Source organism: Protopterus annectens, chromosome 16.part0 (assembly GCF_019279795.1).
Source record: "Protopterus annectens isolate FY-2018-M chromosome 16.part0, PAN1.0, whole genome shotgun sequence".
NCBI classification, from domain to species: Eukaryota; Metazoa; Chordata; order Ceratodontiformes; family Protopteridae; genus Protopterus; species Protopterus annectens.
Window position 1 is genome coordinate 671,283,241 of NC_056750.1, and position 25,587 is coordinate 671,308,827.

A 25,587-nucleotide genomic window follows, 5' to 3' on the forward strand; every position below is an offset into this window, starting at 1 on the left:
CTGAGGAGCAACACTTTCAATTTTCTGCACTGCCCTTTGGCTTATCTACTGCTCCCAGAGTTATTACAAAGTGCCTGGCTCCAGCCATTGCTTTTTGCAGGCAGAGAAACATCCAAATTTATCCTTATCTGGATGACTGTCTCATTCAAGCAAACTCCCCAGAACAACTAGAAAAGGATTTGGAATTTGTGAAGAACATTTCCACCTCTTTGGGTTACACTCTCCAGAAAAAGAAGTCAAAGTTGGTTCCTACAATGGAGATTGTTTTCCTGGAAGCGAGTCTAAATACAGCCACCCAGATGGTATTCCTCCCTCAGGAGAAGCAAGATGATCTGTCGGCTTACTTCAAGAACTTGGCAAGCATGACCCAGCTCTCTGCAAGGCAATTCCTGCAAGCACTGGGGTTCATGGCTTCATGTATTCTGATGATCCCATATGCAAGGCTGCATATGAGAAAACTTCAATGATACCTCAATAATCTTTGGTGTCAACACACACAGGACTTAGACTTGATTCTTCCCTTAATTCCCTGTCTACAAATGGAGTTCCTCTGGAGGACGACAGCCTGTTCTCAGAACAAGGGTCTGCCTTTCCGCACACCACCTGCCAGCCAGACTCTCACTGCAGATGCCTCAGATTATGCATGGGGGGGGGGGGCTTATCTGGAAGGCAGGGGCATACAGGGGACTTGGAGCACCCAGCAGATTCACCTGCAGATAAACTTAAAGGAATTGATGACAATGCAGCAGGCCTTGCTGGCTTTCAAGAGCCTACTCTACCCTGGGACTCTGCTGAACAGGACAGACAATACCACAGTCATGTGGTACATCAACAAGTGGGGGGGACTCACTGTTATCCCTTGTGCAGACAAAACATGAGACTATGGTCCATATCAGCATCCAGGGGCTTACATCTAATAGCCCAGTATCTTCCAGGGAGGCAAAACTCCGTGGCGGATCATTTGAGCAGACATGTTCTGGATCCTCACGAGTGGCAACTGAACAAAATCATTTTCCATCACATCACTCAGCTTTGGGGCACTCCACAAGTGGATCTTTTCTCCTCTCACACCAATCATCTCCTTCCAACCTTCTGCATCATGACGTACAGTGGAGATAGACTAGCATATTTTCTCATCCTTACTGCACCTCAGCCATCGTTCAGATAACCTTTCCCTCACAGGAATATGCTCCCCCCATTTCCCTGGGGGAATACCACTGTGACAACTCAGGATAGGCATACCCATCCTTTTCTGCCAGTGCCTCAGATGCCTGAGCTACTAATCGAACTCAAGTCATGTGGGCCATAGTAAGGGCTTTATCCCTGTATACCATGGCACTGGTATATAATTGTCAGTATTAAAGAGAAGCATTCTTGTGTGCCCCAGGAATCTCTGTCACCCCAAAAGTAGAGCAGAATTTCTTGTAAAAACTGTAAAGCAAAAAAAAAAAAATAATTCTGAAACTGCTGTCTGGTACTATAGTGACACTTTCACAAACAGTAATGCTCTCAAAGGGCAAATGAAGTTACAGACAGACAGTACTGGGAAGAAATATTTTACCATGAAAGGTGGCACCCTTTGTCATTGCAAAGCTCTGTGGCTTAGGTTACTCGGTCATTCTGACACTAACGGTACCAAAAAGTGATTTTGCAAGTAAGTTTTCTCAGACGTGATAATAACTATGAGAGTTCCTCCATGCTCCGTTAGAATGTTTTTCTAATGTGAAGCAAGGGCGACTTAAATCAGAGGTGTAGCTGGCTTTTTTAGTTACAGATCCTCATTGGAAGTGGGGAAAAAAAGGTTCATTTTCTTATTTTGCCTTTTCAGGCCAGATACTCCTCCCTCTATGACACAGATCTTCAGTGGAATAGCCAAAGAAAAGACAAAAAAAAAAGCTTTGTTATTTTTTAAACTGTAGCAAGTTCAGCCTACACAGTGATGTGCCTAATTCCTGTTCTGTACTGGCATTCAGAAATTCCTGTACAAAAAGAACCTCAAGAATCTAGGAACTGCATTTCAGGATGATACGCCTGAACACTTTGCGCCTGAGGCAGCTGCCCCTTCACCCCACCCTTCCTACGCTACTAACTTAGATACCCTTATTTTGATGGCCTTGAATAGTGCACCTCTGTCGTATGTCATTGTAATGGTTTGAACATTGATAATGTAGTTGTAACGATATGACTATGTGAATGACGCATCTTAATAGCTTTCTCCTTTTTTTCCTCTGAAAAAAAATGACCCTAGAAATAATGGTTAGGGATTCAATGAAAAAAAGGCACTGAAGTAGTTGAACATCGGAAGGAATAAGCAGCAAATAAAAAAATGGGATGCAAAAGAAAGTTGTGCAAGGAAATTGTGAACATGGCAAATACATAAACCCTCTTTAAAGGAGTAATGAAATGCCTGACAAATAAAAGAATACTGGAACATTGCCAGGATTTGAAATGGCAAGCTAGTCATTGTAGATTGTGTTGTGTATAACTGTGAAGTGGGAAATGAAAGCAAGAATGTTTAAAAGAAGAATCTAAATAAAAAAAGTCTTTCGACTTTTCCCGGTTAGGTGTCGCCACAACGGAACTCCCATCTGCTAATGATGGTCAGTGAATTTTTACAGTGCAGAGTTTCCAGCCCGACGCCCAACCTTCAAAGAAGGCGCGCCCATTCACGTATGCACCTATCTGCATGTCTTTAACGTCGCTTGACCACGGGGAGGGCATGCAGACTCCACAAAGAAGGCGCTCTAGCCGAGAATCGAACGGGAGAACCTCTTGTTGTGAGGTGACAACGCTAACCGCTGCACTACCACAGCCTACTAAAAGAAGAATCTAAATACACTGGTATATTTAAGAACTTGCTTACATTTTCTGTAGTACTGTGAAAAATTAGCAAAAAATGTTAAAGAATTCAAAGAAAACTATTTGTTGAAGGCAAAGTATGAGGAAAAATATGTAGTATATACAGCGTACTTGGAGAAAAGACATTTGAATATTAAAGGAATTAAATGTGATATGAAATCTGACACTGCCTGTATTTACACCACCACAAAGACAGAATTAATGGGAAGTACTTGTTTGCCAAAATGTATTGTATATTGTCTGATGAATATAGTTAGGAAAATGCAGGTAAAAGAGCAATATGAAGAGGGGCGGGAGTGGGGGGTGGATGTGAGCACTGCTAGCTCACCCTTCCTGAGGTGAAGGAATTTTATCCCCCATCTGCCATTCCAACACTCAGTAAAAAAGTACAAAGAGCAGGAGATGTGGGCTTGGTGCACTCTGGAGATAGTAGCCTTACTACAGTGTGTGTCAGAGCATGCACCTGCACAGAGACGCAGAGGTAGGATTAGCCCATTGGAAATACCTCCATTGCCCAAATCAGTGTAGATGAGAATGTAATCACCTCCTTGGTTGCCTATGTGATGGCCCATCCAGCCATCTCTCCTGTCTCTCTCACTTTCTCTCCCTCCTGAGGATTCCACAGCTAAGAACTAATGGGACATGGATTACTGGTCAGCAGGCATGGTGGTAAAAAGGAAAAAGACCAGTCTGGACATCAGGTAAATTAAGGTATATTTGCAAAAGCTGTCATGAAAGTAATTTGCTGTGGTACAGAGCAGTGACAAAAATGGAGTATGTGCAAGACGGAGATGCATTACTATTTTCAGTTTTGGTTTTAAAGACAAAAAAAATTAGGGAAATATATGTATGTAACAGTTACACACATTTTAACATCTGTCAAGAGATTAATATCCATCTAAATTGTCCTATAGCACCTCATCCGAGGGATGGTAACTCAGGCGTGTGTGATTCTCAATAGGTGTTCCTGTACTGAATAATGTCTGGTGGAGAGAGAGAGCCAACATATTTTCTTTATAATTTTCTAAGTTCAGAGGGCATACAGCTAAATAAGGCAGTTGCAAAAAAATGTTAAAAATGTGTGACAGATAACCTAGACAATATAAATGCCATGAATACCTAAGATGATCTACATGCCCAAGTGAATAAGTTGAATGACAGAAATGGATAGTTGCTAATGACTGTTATTGCAGTAGATAATTGTTTGTTGTCTAATTCCATCAATCTAATTTTGTCAAGGTTTTTCCAGTCAGTGATACAGCAGTCTGCATATGATTACACATGTTAGTCATGTTTGCTACAGTGTGAAAGACCGAACTGATGAAGTCATAAAAGGACATTTACTGCACCCTACTGACTGCACATCAGATTATGACTGACATAGAGACTTGGCTATATGGGTCATCTTGCATACCTCACCACAGAATGTGTTGGAGTGAGTTGTATTTATCAGTTACTCCTCGGGACTATTTTGTATTAAAAATAAACGAGTAGAACTGTCATGCAAGTGCTAAGCATGACTTAGTCCACTGTCTGATTGTTGCATAAAAGTTCTGGGCAGCATTGTAAGAGGTAAGCAAGAACTGCAGTGACCGTGGCAAATTAGAAACATTTTTACTGAAAAATATTGCTCTAGACATATATATTTTGCCAGTCATGCAAATTTCCTAGATATTGAACTATTACAGAAAACCTAGTTCAATATCTACCCGCAGTGGTGGTGCTGTGGTAGCGTTGACGCCTGACAGTAAGACGCTGTCCAGTTCGATTCTCAGCTAGAGCGTGTTCAGCGTGGAGACATGCGTGAATGGGCGTACCTTCGTTGAAGGTTGTGCGTCAGGGCTGGTAACTCGGAATGTAAAAATCAACTACCAATCACTAGCGGACCAGATTTCTGCTGTGGTGACCCCTAACCGGGAAAAGCCAAAAGACACAAACAAACAAAAATAGAAAACCTTACATAAATGTGTATCATTTTCTTGAGGCAAGCTTTTCATTTAGCAGTGCACATTTATAGTTTTATTTCCGTGCAAGTGCAAAACCGACATTTCAGCTGTCCCTGTTTTGAGTGAATGTTCCTATTTTTAGGCCTGACTTTTACTCCTGCACATGATGTACCTATATTTAGAGGTATGTCCCTCTTTTCAAGCTTGATGTACTCCTTTGCACAATTTTCTGAATACCCATACTCGCTTGTGATTTTTGAACTGGTCTAGTGCAGAAAATCAGAATACATAGCCAGCATACTATAGTGGCACCAATAATTTAAAGAAAGAGAACACACACATCTCCCTTTTTCAGAAACAAAAATAAATTACCGTATGTAGTATAATTTTGCAAAACAGTTCATTAAAGCGTGGAGCTTTTACACTATTTGATAAAGTAGTTGTACTTCATCCATTTTTCTCACGCTCTGTTTTTGGAATGTTTCTGAAGAGTATCCCACATTCTCATAGAAAAAGAGAAGAGGTGTGCTATTTGTTTTTCAAATTTTATGCTAATTGGATGTCCAGATTTTTGACTGATTGTATTTTTCAAAGGCTTTTGTACTATTTTCAGTCTGCAGGTTAAGAGGTATGAATAAAAGACATCTGTTTAAGCAGCATTTTTTGGCTGGGGGGGTAGTGTATTTGAATTCAGTTTTTCAAATATCTTCTTCAGTGCTTTAATGTAGAAGAAATTCAAACTCAAGAGTTCATAGGAGCATTTTCATAGTTTGCCAAAATCAGACCAGGAATATAAACCAAATTTCTGTACCATTTATTTCTCAGGAACTTGAAAAGTTTGACACCTCCACTCCCCTTATATACTTAGGGAGAAAGTGTCGTAATGTTTCTGCTCTCTAATGAAAATACCTGCTCTTAACAGATGTTTTAATATCTGGCAGTATGACGTATAGTTATTTTTGGTATTAATGTTATGTCCAAAAATTTAACACCAAGAGATGCTGCTAATGCCTCATTTCTTAGAGATTTGTACACAAAAATCAAGTTGCTTCTTGAAAGCCTTTAGCCAACTTAGTACAGGGAAAGAGTCTCCATTCTTTTTATAACTGAGGTTTTTCAGTCCTCTCCCTTGCCTAGTGACCAACTTCTGCATTATCTCAAGCCTATTTATTTGGCAAGCATCATAACAACCAAAAGACCCGCAGTATTCCAGAATAGGCTGTACTGTAGATGTAAAAAGCAGAACCAATGCTATTTTCTATCTACTACTGACACTCCCCAAGATTACTTAAAAAAAAAAAAAAAAAAAAAAAACTCCTTACCACTGTCATTATATGATCATCAAAAGTCCAAAGCATTGTCCACCATGTATACTAAATCTTTCACAGAAGTTACCAAGTTCAACATTTCATTATTCATAAGGATACTGGTAATTTCCAGAATCAAAATGCATCAAATTGTATTTCTTGTCATAAACTGCACCATACGTTCGGTGACCCACCTAAATAAAATGTTCAGATAATTTTGCAATTTATTATGATTGTGCTCATTTGTAGCTATACCCCCACCTTAGTGTCATCCGTGAATTTGCTTAGTAAGATGCTTTCATGTAGCGGGACTTCAGACATCTGTCACACAGTGGGAGCTCTGACATCAGTATCCCAAACAACATGGGACCAAGAACAGATCCCTGGGGGACCCCCAAATCTGCATTTCTTATTTTTGTGAAAGAGCTTGCGTCTCAATCTGAATTTCCTCTCTGATACCAATTGGCTGTCCAGCGTACAGTGTGGATATTCATATCATGTTTTAACATAACATAAGGTATTCTGTCATGGGGAGCAAAACAAAGGCTTTGTTCAGATCCAGTTAAATGTGACTAGCAAGGCCCAAGTCCAGTGAGCAACAGATGTTATAAAACTGGGTGAGATTAGTTAAATGTGATCTCCCCACAAAGGAAACCATATATCAGCCCTTTGTCCGATATCCCTCTAGAGCAGACTACAAATTGCTCCCTCAAAACATTTGAGGTCAAACTGATAGGTCTATAGTTGTCCAATTATTGTTGTACGTATTCTTTGGGCATTGGCACAACAACTTCTTCCTTCCATATGTTGGAAACATATCCCTCCTCCAGTGAATGCTGAAAGATTACTTAAAGGCATAATACTAAGTCACTTGTTATGCCAGAAAAAGTATCCATTTAAACTATCAGGGCCTGTGGCTGCATTTTTAATGCCCCCCCCCCCCCCCCCCACACACACACACACACCTTTGACACTAACTCATAAGGGATATTTGAACAACCATCAAATCTGCTACCTGTCTTATAGTTACAATCCTTACTCCCATTTAAAAGTGAGAATTTCTCAGCAAATAAATCTGCTAATTCAACTGAGTCTATAATAGCAGAATCAACTTACCACAAATGTGGGAGGTATTTTCTTTCCAAAAACATCCTAGGTGCTTAAATAGGGCCTTTGTATTCATCATAGTACTCTGTTAACTGGTTCTCATAGTTTGTTCTAAATTTCAGAGATAAACACCTGAATGATTTTTTTAGTGTTGTATCTATATTTGAAGGAGGCACATTGAGTACATTTGTACCTCTTCCAGAGGACCTTGGTTTTATTTTTCAGTTGTAATAACTTGTTGTCCACTGTGGAAGAAATGTTTGTTATGATGATGGGTCACATCAACAGGTACAAAGCTGTTTAAGACATTTAATTTACCATAAAAAGGTGTCCTACTTTTCTTCAACTGACTCCTTCCAGTTACTTCTTCCACTGCCAAGAGCTAAGTTACATATTTATAGACTTAAAAGTCGATTCTATAAAACTTCCTAAGGGGTACACTTGGTCTATCAATTTTTTCACTTTTACTCACAATTTCACATTGAATAGAATAGTGAGCTAATTTTCCAGTTGGGGCACCTATGTAACTGCTTCAAACCAAATTAGTCCCATGTTTTAAGCAAGTAGCACCCAATAAGTTATCCCTGGTTGGTTGGAATAATATGTTCATAGTTGTATAAAACACAACTTTTGATAGTAATATTTCTGACAGTAGATTTGGTAGAAGGGAAATTACAGTCAATTCCTGGAAGGTTACTGTCCCTCATGATTATATTATATCCTTGATGAAATAATTCACAGATATTACCATATAACCTGTTATGCTCTTTTCCTTAAGTGGGTCTGTAGAAGATTCCCACACTCTATTCATATTTCCCCAAACTTATTTTCACTATCAAAATTTCCAACTAGTGATCAGAATGTATAATAGAGGAGTCAAACATAGCAGACGTGTAGGTACACCACCACTTTTGTGATTCGAATGAACCAGATGATGTCCCTTAAACCCTTGAACAATAGATTTGTCACAATTATTAAACCTAGTTTCAGTGAAACAAGGGATTTAAGCTCTTCTTTATTTCTGCCCCCTTTTAAAAAAGGATGAATAACTTTCGTAAGGGAATTACCCAACTAATATATTTCCAGTATGGCTCAGATGAAGCCAATCTATACTGTAGCAGTTATTTTTAACTTCTGAATCCTCCTAAGTAGCTATTACTTAGATAGATTTGATTAGTGAAATTCTACATATGATGTTTGTCGTTTCCTTTGCCAACATTTTTCAAACACCTACATAACAGGGACTAGGACAGATATTCACTTAATATCAGTCTAAACCCGTGGGAGTTATTTAATCCCACAATTTCAGAAACTCCATTTTCAAATAACTCAATACTAGTACAACGAATGTTGCCGTTGTTGTCTGCCACAATAATAACTGTATAATAAGGAAATTAAGTTTTAAACCTCTCTGGCAACTATTTGTGACGTTCTATCAATTCATTCACAGGAGAACATTACAAATTACTCAACATGGAATCGCTTAATAAAAGGACACTGTTTTTTTTTTTTGTCTCATTACAACGTGGCTCACTACCTACAGTAATGGATGGCAAGTTGTTCTCGTGTCTGCCTAGGGGCCCTTCTTCTCTTTTTAACTTCTTGAAGTTGGTTCTCCCCATGTAATTGCTTAATAGCACAGAGAGTTAAGTCAGTATTGCTTTTTTTTCTGGTCCTGCTGTTCAAGTTGTTTATTTAGACGACTGACCTTAACATTGTCTGTTTGGATGTCAGTATCACAGTTTCCATAAACAGTGATAATTTTCTGTACCATTGCATTTTTACTTATTTTTATAATAGGATAAAAATTTATATTGTTGAGGTTCCCTGGATTCTCTGGATCCATTTGGCCATTTGATTTGAGATCCTGGCATTTGCTACAGATATCATTCATGTCTTCCCATCCCTGCATTGTTTTACTAAACATGTTGCATTTCTTATACAGAGAGAGAAAACCGTGATTTATCAAGTCATCCAAACAAAATTCATTGATCTGCTCCATCACATTCTGATATAGCTGTCTGGATGCATTAAACCTTTAAAACCACATGCTCACACTCCAACATGTGTTCACTTGATTAGAGTGAATGTAAGTAAGGACAACTCCTGCCTGATTGGCTGCCATACTAAACACTCCCCCCAATATGCTGCTCAGAGCCTAAGAAAAATAAAAGTATTCTAAAGCTTTTTAATCTCTTCTTGACCTTGAAAGGATGGCAGAGGAAACACAACAGTGGGCGTTTCACTGTCCAAACATACCACACTCGAGAAGAAATCAGAAAAGACTAGCACAGCAAAAATGAGACAAAAACGCAGAGTAACAATCATACAAATGGCTACCACAGTACCTCACTATACTGGCTTGTTAGTGCAGCTTGTACCGGTCGCTGACTATGAATATTTATTTTGAATTTATTTATTTAACATTTGTTTACCCGGAAAGTCCATCTTGGAACAAAGGCAATTTTCAGTGTAGGCCCGAGGAGAAATGCTCAAAACATATGTCTTTGAAACATGGGAGGAAACCGGAGCACTCGGAGGAAGCCCCACACGAACACAGGGAGGACATGCAGACTCCGCACAGAAGGCACTCCAGCCCAGAACTGAACCGGAGAACTTCTTGCTGTTAGGTGACAATGCTACCACTGTACCACTGTGACGTCCAAAAGGAAAACAGTGAAGAAAGTAAATCGAACACTTGAGCATCCGCTAAATAAAAACTTGTGGGAGGGGTCAGGACAGAACGCCACTAGCCAGCAGAGAAAAGAATCAAGAAAAGGAGGAAATCAAAAAAATTCCCAAACGCTCAAAGCAAAGCAAAGAACAGTGAAACACTGACATAGCTAATCCAATACCTCACCGCACCTGTTAGTACAGCTACTACCTGCCTTCAAGTAGGATTGAGAAAGAGATGTGGAAGACAAACAGAACATTCATACTGAATACAAACACTTGCAATGGAAAGTAGACCCGAGTACCATTAGCTGGCTGGGAAAGCGGTCAGTAAAAGAAAAATCAAGCAAATACTCAAAATAAGACAAAATCAAAGAGTAAAAAGCATACAGATGGCTAGCACAATGCCTCACTGCATACACATTAATGCATTAAGCAACCTGCTGTAGAGTGGTGGTGGTGGTGATGATGATGATGATTGATTGTATGTATCAAAAACTCAGCGGGTGTGTTGAGGCTTTTTTGTAAAATGGGGAGAGGTAGAAGATTGCCTTTATTTTCAAGACATGTGGTAGTAAATTGTTTATGGTCTCCATAAGGCATTATACTTTGGAATGATACTCTTGGAACAAAGGTCCAACAATCCACAAAGACCATTTGCTATTATAAAGTTGTAACACAAGCTGCTTAGGTGTTTGAAGTGTTCTTCTAGAGACTTGCAGTCATCTACTTGTTGTGTCTCTGCAAAATGTTTCCCAGACCTGTCTGATTATGGCATATAACTTGTTTTCCATCTTTAGTCAGATACTGAGTAATACTGAGATGCCAGCTAGTTACTCATTAATGTAAGGGGATTTTCTAAGAGAGGGTATACCACCACCTTACCAAGCCTGTATGGAAAAGTACTGCAGCCCAGAAATATGGTGCCTGCCACTTCTGTACTACTGGAACTTTCTAGGAGCATTCCCTATGTCATCCTCCAAAACAGAATGAGGGAACTACATGGAGTTCATGCTTTACTAATCTCAGTCTGATAAATTCTGTCTTCTGCTAAGCAAATTTTCTGGTATTTGTTCTGGCTTTGGGAGCCACAGTGGTTTTGTCTTTTTATACAGACAGTTTGTTCTATAAATGCACAAAGATATTGAACACACACTAGAAGTTTGAGGCTTATTAAAAAAGTCAGAAGACTATGCTACAGGCAAAGCAAGTGGTAACCATACACCTGTCAAAAATGTCCTGCCCACCACTCTTCGGAAATTGGTGCACTGGAGACATGCCTTCAGTATGTGCATAGACAAACACAGTGTAGTGTCTCTACAAACATGATCAAGCCACTCACCTACATTTATATGATTTATGCTAGAAATAAGAGTCCAGAAATAAAATGTGTCATTGAGAATTTTGGATGCTAGTATTTTCTGGCCTTTCGGAAAAATCAGTAAGCTGATAAATGCTGATTTCTTAGTGTCCTAAGTCATTTTGTGCTCTCTGTTTTTTTTGCTGCATCATTAAGCACTGCATCAGAGCAGACTGGACAGCACAAGGACATTTCTTCATTAAGAGCAGTGGTATTAAATGAGAGCATACAGCTCAATTTCCTGATTTTTGTCTCATAAATTTGCTCTCTTCCCCCCTAGAAGAATTCATTTTTTTCTTTTTTTTTTTTTTTTTGAGAAAAGGTGTTATCACATTCAGTAGATAATGACAGTCAGTTACAGATATTTTGTTGTACTTCAGAAGATACATGTGAATTTAAATCCTTATATTTTGTCAAATTTCTAAATTAATACTACCAGAACCTGAAAGGTGTTCTACTGTGTCCTATATGAATGGCAGTACCACTTCTGCTGTTAAATATTTCACACTCCTTAATCTTAACTTAAATTCTTGGGCAAAATACTTTAGAAAATAAATATTCAGAAGACTCACAGGTACGCTTAGACTTCACAGTTTTACAGGAATTCCTTTTTTGTTCTAGTTTATTTGTTTGTTATTTTTTGGGGGGGGAGCTGGGGAGTTAAGCCATTAAAACAGTTGTGGTTAAATCTGCCTTTCCAGGAATTATAATCAGAGCAGCATTACAGTTTGTGATAGGTGACTGCACAACTCTTAACCACCTGTTCCTGAAACAAAAGCTGAAAGGTTCAGCAGTAAAAGCTTGTAATTTGAAACATTTGTCGGATATTGGTGATGTTCCTGGGAGAGTTCACATAATAGGAGGCTTTGTATAAATGTAAATCAGCTGAAGGACAGGAAGCATAACTGATTTTGTGCGTCATTTATGCAGATAATTTCTCCCTGTGCTCTGACATAGAATCACAACATTTTAAGAAACAGGGACAGAGCAAACTTCTGAGGCCAAACCATTTATTTCCTTGAAAATGAGGAAGGGTTCATTAAAGGTCATGCTGCTAAACGCTAGGAGTCAAAACATGAAAATGCACACAAGCATTCTTAACCATGAAAAAAGCTGACATTTGTGCAGTCACAGAAACCTAGTTCAAAGCTACGGAAAGCACCCCAGCCATACCAGGTTACTCTTGCTATCATTCATTCAGACCCCAAGCCGTGGACAGCAAAACAAAAGGAGGTGGAGTTGCAATATATATAAAAGACATACATGCCTGTAGGCTGGTCAAACAGTATGATGCACAGGAAATACTCCAGGTGCAGTTAACAATTGACAAGACCCCTATTCAAATCATAGCTAGCTACAGGCCTCCAGCTCTGACTCAAGATGCCCACTCCACGTATCTGGACCTCTTTGAATCTATCAAGATTCAACCCTTTACCCTGTTCCTGGTTGACTTTAACTGTCCAACCATAGATTGGAAGAAATATTCATGCCAAAACATAAATGCCCAGAGATTCCTTGATTTTGTCAATGCAAATGCCTTGGACCAGTTGGTTGACACCCCCACAAGAGGTTAAAATATCTTGGGCCTGGTATTAACCAACATGAGTAACCACTGAAGCATCCCTACAGTGTCATCATCCCTGGTAAGATCTGACCACAAAGCAGACACTTTCGAAGTCTCCATCTCCCCCGACCCCCCTCAGCTAAGGTCAAACAAAAAAACTTTTCCAAAGCTGATTACAACCTTCTGAGGGAAGGTGTAAACAGCTTCACAACCCCCTCCCCTTCCACAGGAACTGGCACATATGTCCAGACTTACACCAAAGTACTGTATGAGCATTTATATAGCTGCATGGAATCAGGAATACCAGACAGGACAAAATCACCCTCCTCAAGGAAGAGTAAACCTGTTTGGTGGACATCTACAATAAATAAACTCTACAATAAAAGGAAAAAACATGCTGTCCAGGACCAAGAAGGAGCAGGTGTCTAATTGGAAACCATCTGTCCTTAAGCCTGAACAAGCAAATAAGAGCACTAGTGAAATCCTCCAAAGCAAACTTCTAGTCCAAACTGACCACATCTACTAAAGACAATCATAAGGCTTTCTTCACATAAATCTGCAGTCTCAAGGGAAGCACCCAGATCTGCTCAAAACTGGTGGTCAAGGTCACCACATAGACATACCCTGTAGATATAGCCAACCTGCTGCCAGACAGGTTCAGTGAAAACTTCACTCCTCTGTCCCCCATCAGTAAAACAGGACATCCCCAGTACCTGCACCCTTCCCCTTATCTCTAGTGAGTAAGTCATCACTGCCCTCTCAAAGGCAAAAAATACAACCTCCATGGGACCTGATAACATCCCAGGCTGCATCCTACATGAACTCAGGCAGGAAATTGCAGCACCATTAGGCACCTTATTCAACCAAAGCCTGAGTACCGGCTTCGGCCCAGCCGAGTGGAGGACTGCTACTCTCATCCCTTTTCACAAAGGTGGAGTGTCCACTGATTAGGAAATTAAAGACCCGGCAGCCTAGCTAGCCTGATCTGCAAGGAGCGGATTATCATGGACCTTATTAACAAGGACATTGGCAACCTGCAGACACTTGATCTGACACAGTTTGGTTTTGTCAAGGGGAGGTCATGCCTGTTAAATTTGGCTGACTTCTTTGAGACGGTCACCAAGCCAATAGACTAGGGGAAGACCGTGCACACCACCTACCTTGACCTGGCCAAGGCCTTCGTTACTATTCCCCACTCAGGTGTACTAGATAAACTCTCTCAGCTATGCATCAATCCATATGTTACTAGATGGTTAGCAAACTGGCTTACTGATAGAACCTAGCTAGTCAAAATAGGGGAAGCCACCTCAAGTTGTAGACCTGTAACAAGCAGTGTACCCCAGGGATCGATCTTGGGGCTTCTGCTGTTTGGGATGTACTTCTCAGAGCTGCATGCCAAATCTAGTGGGTTATGGCTGATCAAGTTTGCAGGTTACTGCAAGCTGTGTGCTGTCATCAATTTCCCTAGTGATGTGGACATCCTCCAAAAGGGTCTTACCCTAACAAATGATAGCTCCAGAAACATGGCCTCAGACTGAATGCCAAAAAATGCATCATCATCCCTTTTGCGGAGAATGACGTCCCCACAAATTATCACATTGATAATAAGGCACTAAGCACGCAATCAGTCGTGAGGGACTTGGGAACCCAGGTTGATAGCAAACTGACTTTTGACCACTATATTGGCGCCATTGTACGGAAAGCTTGCTATGTGGCCCACCTCATTAGTAAGGGTATCTCATCCAGGGCCAAGGTAGTCATAAATCCCTCTATTCTTCCTTTATAAGACCAATTATTGAATACAGTGCCCCTTTTGGCATGTACCTCACAAAGTACATGCAGCTACTGAAGAGACCACAGAGATTCCTCACCCGGAGAATCCAGGGCCTCAAACATCTACCCTACACAGATAGACTAAAAGCCCTGTCCCTGTACTCGGTTTCCTACAGACTCCTCAGAGGTGACCTCTGCTTGGCATACAACGCAATCTCAGACCCCACCCTGATGGGACTGCTGCATACCTGCAAGTCAAGCTCCACTCGAGTAACCCACATGCGAGACCTCAACCTGGTCTGTGACATCAGTAAGACTTGTTGGCGGGACATATGTGTCCCAGAGACTCCCCCTATTGTGGAATAGACTCCCTCACCACGTAAAGCAGAGTACCTCATTAAACCTTTTTAAGCGCAACCTGGATAATTGGATGGGGAACAGAAAATACACCCCTGGGATTTCACTTATGTCCCTGCTGGACAGTGGCATAGGGTGCTGACTTGTTGGAGCATGGGATAAAATCTTGGCTAGGCTTGTAAGGGCCTCAGGGCCAATAGCCTAGCAACTTCCTATGATCCTATATACATGACTATTTAAGCCTGACGTATTGACATTATATTTTACAGGTTTTCAGGGCAGGCTGTGGTGCTATTCTATGAAAACAGTTCATTAATTTCAGCTGCGTTTCACTTATATTCCACTTATTCACCAGCTTACACATTGTAAGCCTTTCCCTCAGAAATGTAGAAGGTCTGTACTTGTTTTTTATATCATATATTGCATGTATTTTTGTTGTTTTGCCGCCCTTCTCCTCAGCTGTGGAGTGTTGGTTGTTTGCATTATAGCTGTCAGTATCTTAGCACAAGAGTCAGACTTGTCTTGTTCCTTGGGCAGTGACACCAGCTGAAAATGCCCAGTTCATGTATCATTAGGTGAATTCCCTTCTGACCCCTGGCTCTTGACAATGTACCATCAAAAAGCTAAAGAAACAGAAAGCAGTCAATGGTCACATTCTGTTGACTGTCAGGTCTTCACCATCCAGTAAAGGATGTTCAAATTTGCATTCAATCTCCATTTTGCCAGCCAAAAGAGGGGTCAAGGACATGTGCAATCATTTTGAAGCAATATTTCCTTTGGTTGCAGGTACCACCCGTTTCTTATTTGATAATCTAGAACATAACTGTGACTGGCCAGGTGTTGGGGAGAAGCTTATTGTCACCAGATTGTAGGGCGTGGGACCTGGGGTATTCTACTCCTCAGGCCTCCTTCCCCTTAGGTCGACTAGGTTTTGAGGGTACAAGTTGAAGATGTCCACCTGCTTATTCTGCACCATTGTCTATGCTTCAGACCATTAAATTCAGGTAGTTCTTTGAGTGCTGGTGAGACCTCTTCTGTCAAGTGCAAAATCACATTATTGGGAAACATAGATTTTTACCAGCAGCAAGCTAAATGCGGGCCTTTTTTGCCCCATATTGTAAAACAGCTAACAAATTGAATGAATACTTTAATGTAACAAACAGTGAAACAAACGGCATACTTCATTAAAAATCCTAGAACCTCACCAAGAGACATCAAGGGGACTAATTTATATGAAATTAAACAATGTTTAAATTTACACTTCAAGAAGTTAAGAAATTAATTTAAAACAAACATTTCCAATTCGATTCCCTATGAAATAACAAGGAAAGCAGTTAAACGTTTCCATCCGAGTTCCTTGTTTCATCCACTAAGCTTAATGGTTTTATGTTTTTAAATGCAAATTCTTATGTTACTATATCTTGATTCACGTTTTACTGTATGGATGGGGAATTAGTGGTTAAAGTGATATGCCCCCCCCCCCCCTTTACTAGACAGGGATATCAGCATTACCCAACTGGAGCTACATGCAGTCGTTCTGGCACTGAAGGCTATGCAGGTAAAGCTGCTTCTGTAGTCATGCCTGATTTGAACCAACAAACTAGTCCAGTGTGTGCTATCTAAACAATCAAGGGAACACATTGTCATACTTCCTGAGCCGAGAGATGTTGGTTTGGCCATGGACCACATTTCACCCTCTCAGCCTTTCACCATGAGGCAGAATGAGCATGTCCACAAATTTCCCTCCCCTCCCCTGAAAATTCCATAGTTTCTGAAAGATTCTAATCTTCTCAGACTAAGGCATGCATGAAATGTTCTTTGTGCCATGTGGAAGAAGTTCACCCCATACTCTTCTCAGGCCAAAGAGAAAGTAACAGTATACATGTTCTCTGTTTTTAAGACGGGGAGAATTGCTGTGCACCATTTATTTATTTATTTATTCATTCATTCATTCATTCATTCATTCATTCATTCATTCATGTATTTTGAACAGGTAAGTGGACTAGCATTTTTTCAGTCATGGCCTAGTTACAACAAAAGGGAAAACAATACATTTATTTATATTGCAGGAGATAACAGTTTAAGCAGTAACAGCAAGGCTGTGCTATACATGTACGTTACACTAACAGAGTAACAGTACAACTAATGATTTTTAGTGCACAAATTCATCTTCCTTCTACAACCCATAAGCAAGTTAGAATATTAGAGTTTATGAATCAGCTGTATTAAAACTGTAATAATGTTTTGGTTCAACATGGGAGAGAGGCAGGTTGTCATAAAAATATACTAGATTCTTAATTTATCAAATATTATTCTTAATATGTTCTAATTATAACATCCTGTAAATACCTAATATGTGATTCCTGTGTGAATATTCTGTATGTGATAAATTAACTTTCTGCCACTTTTTCTTGTGTTTTTTTCTGTTATTGGGAACTGTAAACTGGGATGAATTTTATACTAGAAGATGTAATGCTCAACCCCTGTTGTTTATTTTCTAATACGTTTTACACATTTACTTGCAGATAAATAATACATCCATGTTTTTACTGACATTTATTATCAGAATCTTGTTTGTGAGTGAAAACATTTCTGTTTTGTTCAGGCATTATAGTAGCAAGTGACTTCTAGGTACATGCAGTTTACAACATATTATTCAATGCATTTAGTATTGATAGACTTTTATGACTGCAAATAATGTCATATAATGGAGAAGATTGTTCAAAAGCCATTTAACTGTGGGTATGATAAACTGGAAAATTAGAGTAAAATGACAGAAGGGAAGTTAAAACTGTTTTTAAAAAACTGCATATGAGATGTTTACTTAGTTTTACTGAATCTGATTAATTCACTGATTAAATGATTTTTATCATTCTTAGGGTCCTTGTCTATTGGAGAGCATACATTTCCCTTCCAGTTCCTTCTACCAGGTAAGATTAAATATTTTACTGGTAATGGTGGGCATGAATTCTGTTTTTCTGTTAAGATGCTCGATCAACAAACTAGTTTGCGAGCACATCAGGTTCAAAAGGTATTTTCAGCAAACGTAAACACAGTGAAATAAATTTGCCGAAACTGGATTTGGTGATAGTGGAGTTTGCATTTTTCTCCATTGTTGTGTGACCCCAGAGCTGGTATATAAAAGTCTAGGGGGGGGGGGGGTGCAGTTGTCTTGTCCTCTGCAAACAAAGCATTCCTGAAGATGTTTCCTAAAGGCAGTTTTTGCAAACTTTTTTTGGTGTTTTACATTTGCCACAACTGCCTATGGTTGATTCTACATGAATCCACTGGTTTGTAAATTATGGTAAGTGCATTAAATTTGTAACATTTCAGTAAGAAAAATTACATCTTTGACTAAGCAAAGTTGTGTCTGTTTATATTTTTATAAATCGTAAAGGATTCTTTTTTCTCTCTAGTCTTTGCATTTTTTCTTTTGGGTAGTATGGATGTCAATGCATCACAATTTTTTTCATGACGAATGTGAAATGGCTTATTGACAAATCTGCTTCACAAAAAGCTGTGCATCACCAGTGGCTAATTCCGTTTATAGAAACTTGACCAGCCTGCAGTCTAGCATTGTTTATTAGTGGCCCATGCACAGGCTGGTTAAGGGGGGATGGGAACCACCAGTTAAGGTTGGTTGACCTATGCTATTCTCATGGGGAGGAAGTCTTGTGTCTCAGTGTAGAAACACCGCTGGGGATGGGGGAGGGGGCAAGTCCCTCTGTGAACATAGGGATATGAGGGAACAAGCCTGCACAGAGAATGTATGTATTTCAACAGCATTTTGGGTGTGAGAATGCACAAAGTCACAGCAGCTCAGTGTAACCAGGTACTGCACTTCTCCTGCTACATAGCAAGGAGGGCTTCTTAGGAGCTTCAGAAATCAGATTCCAAAGCATGATGTCTGCTTTCCACAGCTCACCCCCCCACACACATCCCCAACTTGTCTTCAAGTGCCAGAAGTGGGAAGCTGGATACATCAAGGCTATTGTTTTATGACTGAAGGAGGGAGGAAGAAATTGGGCCAGTAAGAATATTAAAAAAGAAATGGAAAATAACCAAGTCTGATATTGGGATATCACCTCACTCTGCAAACCATAGCTTTTATTTTTTTGTAGTCTCTTCTTTTTCTCTTCAGTTCCCAACACTGCCACACTCAGATGTATATACACGCCATGACCTCGCACACCAGACTAGCAATGCTTGCCTCCATCTTGTGCTGCCCATTTCTTTTCTGCTGCCATTACAGATTGTCTGCCATCCCTAGCATTCATCATGAAGTCAAATTTATGACAGACTAACATTAGCCATCGTAGTGTTCATGTGGCAACCAGTTTACAAGACACGATCCACATTAGCATTATCCCTTCTGGCCTGTGAACAATTGTAGCATTGCCATACGTGCCAGCATTTCAACTCTGTCACCAAAGAAGCAGGAAGAGAAATTCCCTGCTTCGACTTTATCGTGTAAGATGGTGCTGTTTGAGTATCCAGCACAGGGACTGACAGAAAGGAATCCTCGCCTGATTCCAGGTTAATGCTAGAGAACTATGAGAAGGTAAAGAATACAGAGGGCTGGCACTGGTCTACCCTTTGGTGTGCAAGTCTATCCCAGGATGTTCTCATGTCACAGTCTCTACTTAGTTATTGAAGCATCACATTTGTACAGGTATTCTGTTCTGGTGGATATCAAGGGGTATTGAGTGTTGTACCTCAACAGCAACTTTAGTATGATGCATCCCCAGATGTAATCACTGCCTGTTCAATGGTTGCATGACCATAGCTTGAATGTGGACAGCTTGCATCTAGAGAGGTGGTCCCCAAAGTCAACCAGCAAGACTAAGTAAGAATTATTTTCTCTAGGGCTTTCCCTGGGTTCAGCAGCACTTGATAGCCCATGGTGAAGGGGGTTAGCTAGAGCCTGTAACTGTAGAGCAGATTTTTGACCTACAGTGGATATAAAAAGTGTCCACACCCATGTTAAAATGCCAAGTTTTTCAGATATAAAAAATGAGACCACAATAAGTCATTTCAAAACTTTTCCCACCTTTAATATCACCTATCTAAGTGGCAAGAATCTAAGTGGCAATGCTCATATCTGCTCAGAGGTAGTGCAGAATGGCACAAAATGCACTGAACCGACTGATATCGCCAACATCCCGGCAGATAGGGTCAGCGCAAACTTCACCACCCTCTCACCCCCAAAAGGGCCCATAACCATAGCAGAAGAATGTAGGGTCCCTGAAATCACAGACACTCAGGTTAAAACAGCCCTTTCCAAAGCCAAAAACACAGCATCAATGGGACCAAATGGTGCCCCAGGCTGCGTCCTACACAAGCTCAATGACGAGCTAACCCCCTCACTTAAACACACTGTTTAAACTCAGCCACTCCACAGGCAACATACCCATAGAGTGGCACACAGCAACGGTTATACCGCTCCACAAAGGTGGAGCCATAACTAACCCCGGGAACTATCACCCTACAAGCCTGACTAGCTTGGTCTGCAAGGCTATGGAGCGCATCGTCATGGAACTCATTAACAGAGACATTGGGAACCTCCAAACACTGGACCCTACCCAGTTCGGCTTTAAGGGCAGATCATGCCTCCTAAACCTGGTGGACTTTGAGACAGTTACCAAGGCTATAGATGAGGGAAAGGTGGTACACACAGCCTACCTAGACCTCGCTAAGGCCTTCGACACTATTCCCATTCTGGTAGTATAGACAAGCTCACCAGCCTGAACATAAACTCCTACATCACAAGATGGGTTGCCAACTGGCTCACGGACAGAACCCACATGGTGAGAGTTGTGGGAGCTTGGTCCAACTCTAAACCGGTTGCAAGTGGCATTCCCCAGGGCTCAGTCCTAGGACCCCTCCTGTTTGGCATATACTTTTCAGAGGTACAGGCAAGCACAGGAGGACTACGGCTGACCAAGTTCGTAGACGACTGCAAACTAGGGGCTATAATTGACTCTCCAGCTGACACAGACATCCTCCAAAAGGGTCTCACCGAGATAGATACCTGGTGTCAAAATCATGGCCTCAAGCCAAATGCCAAAAAGTGCATAGTCATCCCCTTTGGAAAAAATAAAGTACCCACAAACTACCACATAGGTGGTAGTCCCCTAAATACGGAAGATGTAATAAGGGATCTGGGGATCCAAGTAGATAGTAATCTCACCTTTGATAATCACATTGCCAAAGTGGTTAGAAAATCCTTCTACATGGCCCACCTAATCACAAAAGAGTTTGCATCAGGATCAAAAGAGGTCATTGTGCCCCTCTACTCATCACTCATCAGACCCATCATAGAGTACAATGCCCCATTTCTAGTAGAAAGAACTTCAGTTTGTTTCCAGGTGGCCCCACTGAACAACTCTGCATTACTTTCCATAATGCAGCCATTTGAGATCTCCTTCACCTGGGAGCAGTCTTTTCAGAGCCTTGCCCAAAGGAATGCCTTCATCAAGTTCAACCTGGACAATTTACAGTGACAGTTCTTCTTGTTAACAAGAGAAGACTCAGAAGGTCACGAACTGTTTAGCTTGTGTGGGAGGATCTACACTGGATTATTATTTCTACCATTGTCAGGACACAAAAGATCATAAATGAAACTTCTAAACAACACAATACCAACAGCTTAACAAATCAAAAAAAAAAACTGCATAAAACACTATGTGTGCTATCTCTGAAGTCCTACAAATCTGGATAAATGAGAAAAACATTTAAAATAATTAACATTTTTCTGTTTTCTGAGTTGCATGACCTCAGTTCAAGCTAGGGCTCCTGTGACAAATAAAGCTGCTGTGTGCTAAGAAACTGGCGACATGTAAATGCAGTTTTACATAAGCATGGATGTGCGATCTGACAAGAGACCATGATCAACAGTAATGCTTCCAAGAAGAGTCTAGGTACAAATCCACTTGCACCATTTCTGGGCATAATGGTAGCTACTGTCTTCACAGTGATTTTGTACACCTGCTAATTTAGAGTATTGTGACATGGTCACTGTCTGCAGAGTCACCACTCACTCATGGATTTTCTTCTGATGTCTGACCTTTGTAACTGGGTTTTCTAGTGATGGCCATTGCTCACTAGACTCTCTTAGCCTTACTTCCTGCAGCACAGTGCATTGAAAACTCTAATGTATCCCTGTTAACTAGGTGGAAATTCTAGCTCAAGTCCTTTATGCATCGTAGGAAAGGACCATCATAGGTGAGGTAGCTCAGTGAAAACCAATAATCTGATGCTTGCTGTAACAACTCGTTTAGGAGGAGCTGAGGCTGGAGCCCCTTCTGATGTGGTACTACAGCTAGTCTTTCATGTCATGACAGACTGTCACTGCTTTTATTATTTTTATTTGTCTGCAGGGAGGTTCCATGTCTGAGGCCCACCAAGAGAGCAGTGACTCCATCATGGGACTTTGTTTCTAATATAGTAATGCAAGCACTTCTCGAACTAGCTGCCCTTGCTTCCCTCAAGTTTTTGCCATGGAAAAAAAAATCCCTTCTGGCTGCTGTTATCTCAGCAAAAGGAATTTCTGAACTTCATACCCTTATATGTAAAGAGCCCTTAGTCTTCCATAAGGACTGGGACAGTCCACATGCTAGTCTTATCATTCATGGCCAAGGTGATAACAAAGCTTGCACAGAGCCAATCAATTCATTTATATTTTTTCCACTAATCCACAAAGCAAGGAAGAAGGGATCCTACACTGTTTGGATGGTCACGTAAAATTGAGATATTACCCACACAGAATCAGGTATGTGAGGGGAAACAAATCAATTTTATTTGTTTTATTCCCAGTAAAGAAGAAAACCTAGTTTCCAAGTAGTTTGTCACATATTATGTCAAAACAGTTAGATCATTGTATTACTTTCCACTATTGTACTTCCAGTAAGGCTTTAAAGGGTCAGGTCAGTCCACATTCTTCTGAGGCCACATTAAGTACAACTACTTGTATAGTAGAAGTACTGAAACTATAATCAAAGCCGCTATTTGGTCCTCTGAACAAACTTTTTCTAACTACTGGATATTGGCCGTTTTACCCTGGGAATTGCAGACTTGACCTCCACTATGCCACAGGGCTTCCTGCTTTCTTTCACAGAAAAGTAACCACCTGTCAGAGGAAGTGATTTTTGGAAAATCCTTCTGAAGGTTCCACTTTAACAGTAGTCCATATAACAAATATTAGAACATACCGTAAGAGGAGATATTTAAGTAGGATCACTGTTGCAGTACAGTTTCCCTCCTTCCACCTCCTAATCTGCAACTCTGATTTCAAATTTATTCAAGTGATTATTTTCTAAGCATTTATTGCACATATTAAGTCGACAATGAAAATGAACCAACTAGGTAAAATATTGAAAAATGAAATATCTAAACAATACAATTGTCTGTCTGAGATAAATAAATATGTATATGATGAATAACAAAAATCTGTTAGTCCTAACAAATACAAAGTCTGATCAAAGTTTCAGATGTGATAGCACAAAGTACAAGCCAAACAAGTACAACAATAATCATATATATATATATATATATATATATATATATATATATATTTAGAAATGAAAAAAGCACAAACTAGACTCAAAAAATGAAGAATGGAAGGCAGGAGTCGGCAAATCCACTCGATCATTTTATTAACGCTTTCGTCTGTCCAAATTAAATAAACTTCTTCAGATAAAATTATCTGAAGAAGTTTGTTTACTTTGGACAGCAAAATCACTAATAAAATAATCAAGTGGATTTGCCTACGCCTGCCTTCCATTCTTCATATATCTATCTATCTATATATATATATATATATATATATATATATATATATATATATCACTTCACTGAAAGACCATTTCAGTGACACCCATTTCATTGAGACCAAATCACCTAAAGTTCATTTCACCTAAAACTCATTTCACTGACAAGTAGTACTCTAAGGCAAGTCGAAGGTATATGTCCTTTTCCCCACTGTAGTGCAATCCTGGTGTTAGTATATATAGTTAGGGGGGGTGGTGTGGGGGACACAGCCCCCCACTTAGTTGGGTTTTACCAAATAATGTAAAACAAAACCAGACATCAAAAAACCTAATTAAGTGAAGGGCTACTCCCATCACAACCCCCAATGTGGGGGGCTGTGCCCCCCACACCCCCCTAACTGTATATACTAACACCAGGATCGCACTACAGTGGGGAAAAGGACATATACCTTTGACCTGCCTTAGAGTACTACTTGTTAGTGGAATGACTTTTAGGTGAAATGAACTTTAGGTGATTTGGTCTCAGTGAAATGGGTGTCAGTGAAATTGTCTTTGAATGAAGTGATGCAAATATATACATATACATATATATATATATATATATATATAGAAAGAGAGAGAGAGAGAGAGTCCAGATTTAAGAAAATACATCACAATAACTGAAAATCTATAAATGACCTCAAGGTGCAAAGCAAAAGACACAATACACCATACTTTAACAGATTTGATACCACCTGGCAAGAAACTGAAAGCTCCAACACAAAAAATCCTGAACAGTCATGATGTCCCAAATTCAAAAGCAACAATACAGCTACAGCAGGCAAAGCCAAAGTAGAAACGTAGTGAGTTGCAAATGTAGGACCACACAGAAAGCCAATTACAGCAGTAAAACAAAGTAACAAATTGCAGGCATCTTAACTCATTGTCTAACTCATCTTCGAAAATGCTGGATTCATTTGTCCACAGTAACTGTCAACAGAGACTGATAAATCAGCCAGATGGAATCTGATGCAACTTTCTGAACCACTGAATGAAACCTCAGAGCACTACCATAATAAAATTACAAAGAAAAAATGGCCATGGTGATCAGCCATTCCTCACAATCTTGGACAGCGGAAATTACTGCATACCCAGGGATGGAATGGGTAACAGTCTGCTTTCCAGTTTATGTATTTTTATATCAAGCTTCCCCTGGAAAGCCAAGATTCTTGCATTGAGCTGGAGGATTCTCTGGAAACCTATTGACCTTTGTAGGTACAGCCTGTGGACTGCCTTACCTAGGACTCCTTGGCTTGGGCCAGAAATGTTAATGTCCTGTCTTGTAGGGAATGTGGCACTGTCTCTGGGAAAGAGCAGCAAGTCTATGGGGGGGTGAGGGGTGTAAAGCTCTGGAAAACAGACCAGACATCACACTTCACCTGTATCTAAAGTCCTAAAGGTTATGATTGCCATAGTGATCTTGCTTGAATATCTGCTATTATGGCAAGTTTTTACATATTTGTGCTGTCACATTCAGAGCTAAAAATGCAGAAATAACAGTAGATTGATTACAGCAATTCCTGAGTACCTACAAATGTTAATGCTTTCTGTCTGACTATATTCACAAAGAGCTCTCAAAGTTAGCTTGTGAAATATTTTTTGCCATTATGGTTTGTAATGCCTCCACCCCCAGCACAAAAGACCACAGTGAAAAACTTCTCAAAAGCAGACTTCACTCTTCTTAAGACTGAGATGGTATCCTTTAAGCCCACTGTGCCAGTGGATACCACATCCCACAATGCCGAATCCTTCACAAATGCTTTCTATGGACATCTCCAAGAATGCATGGATCATGCAATCCCAAATAAATCCAAGTCCCTCTCCACCAAAGGCA

The 25,587-nt window shown here is 40.2% G+C and overlaps 1 protein-coding gene across 1 annotated transcript in view; it reads left to right on the top strand.

The window, feature by feature from the left end:
- The window catches only part of ARRDC1 (arrestin domain containing 1), a 980,794-nt gene that overhangs the window by 675,564 nt on the left and 279,643 nt on the right, over positions 1-25,587 (top strand). Inside the window, exon 3 of the mRNA XM_044057927.1 lies at positions 17,826-17,876. Coding sequence (XP_043913862.1) covers positions 17,826-17,876 — 51 coding nt within the window. The remainder of the gene's footprint in view (positions 1-17,825; positions 17,877-25,587) is intronic.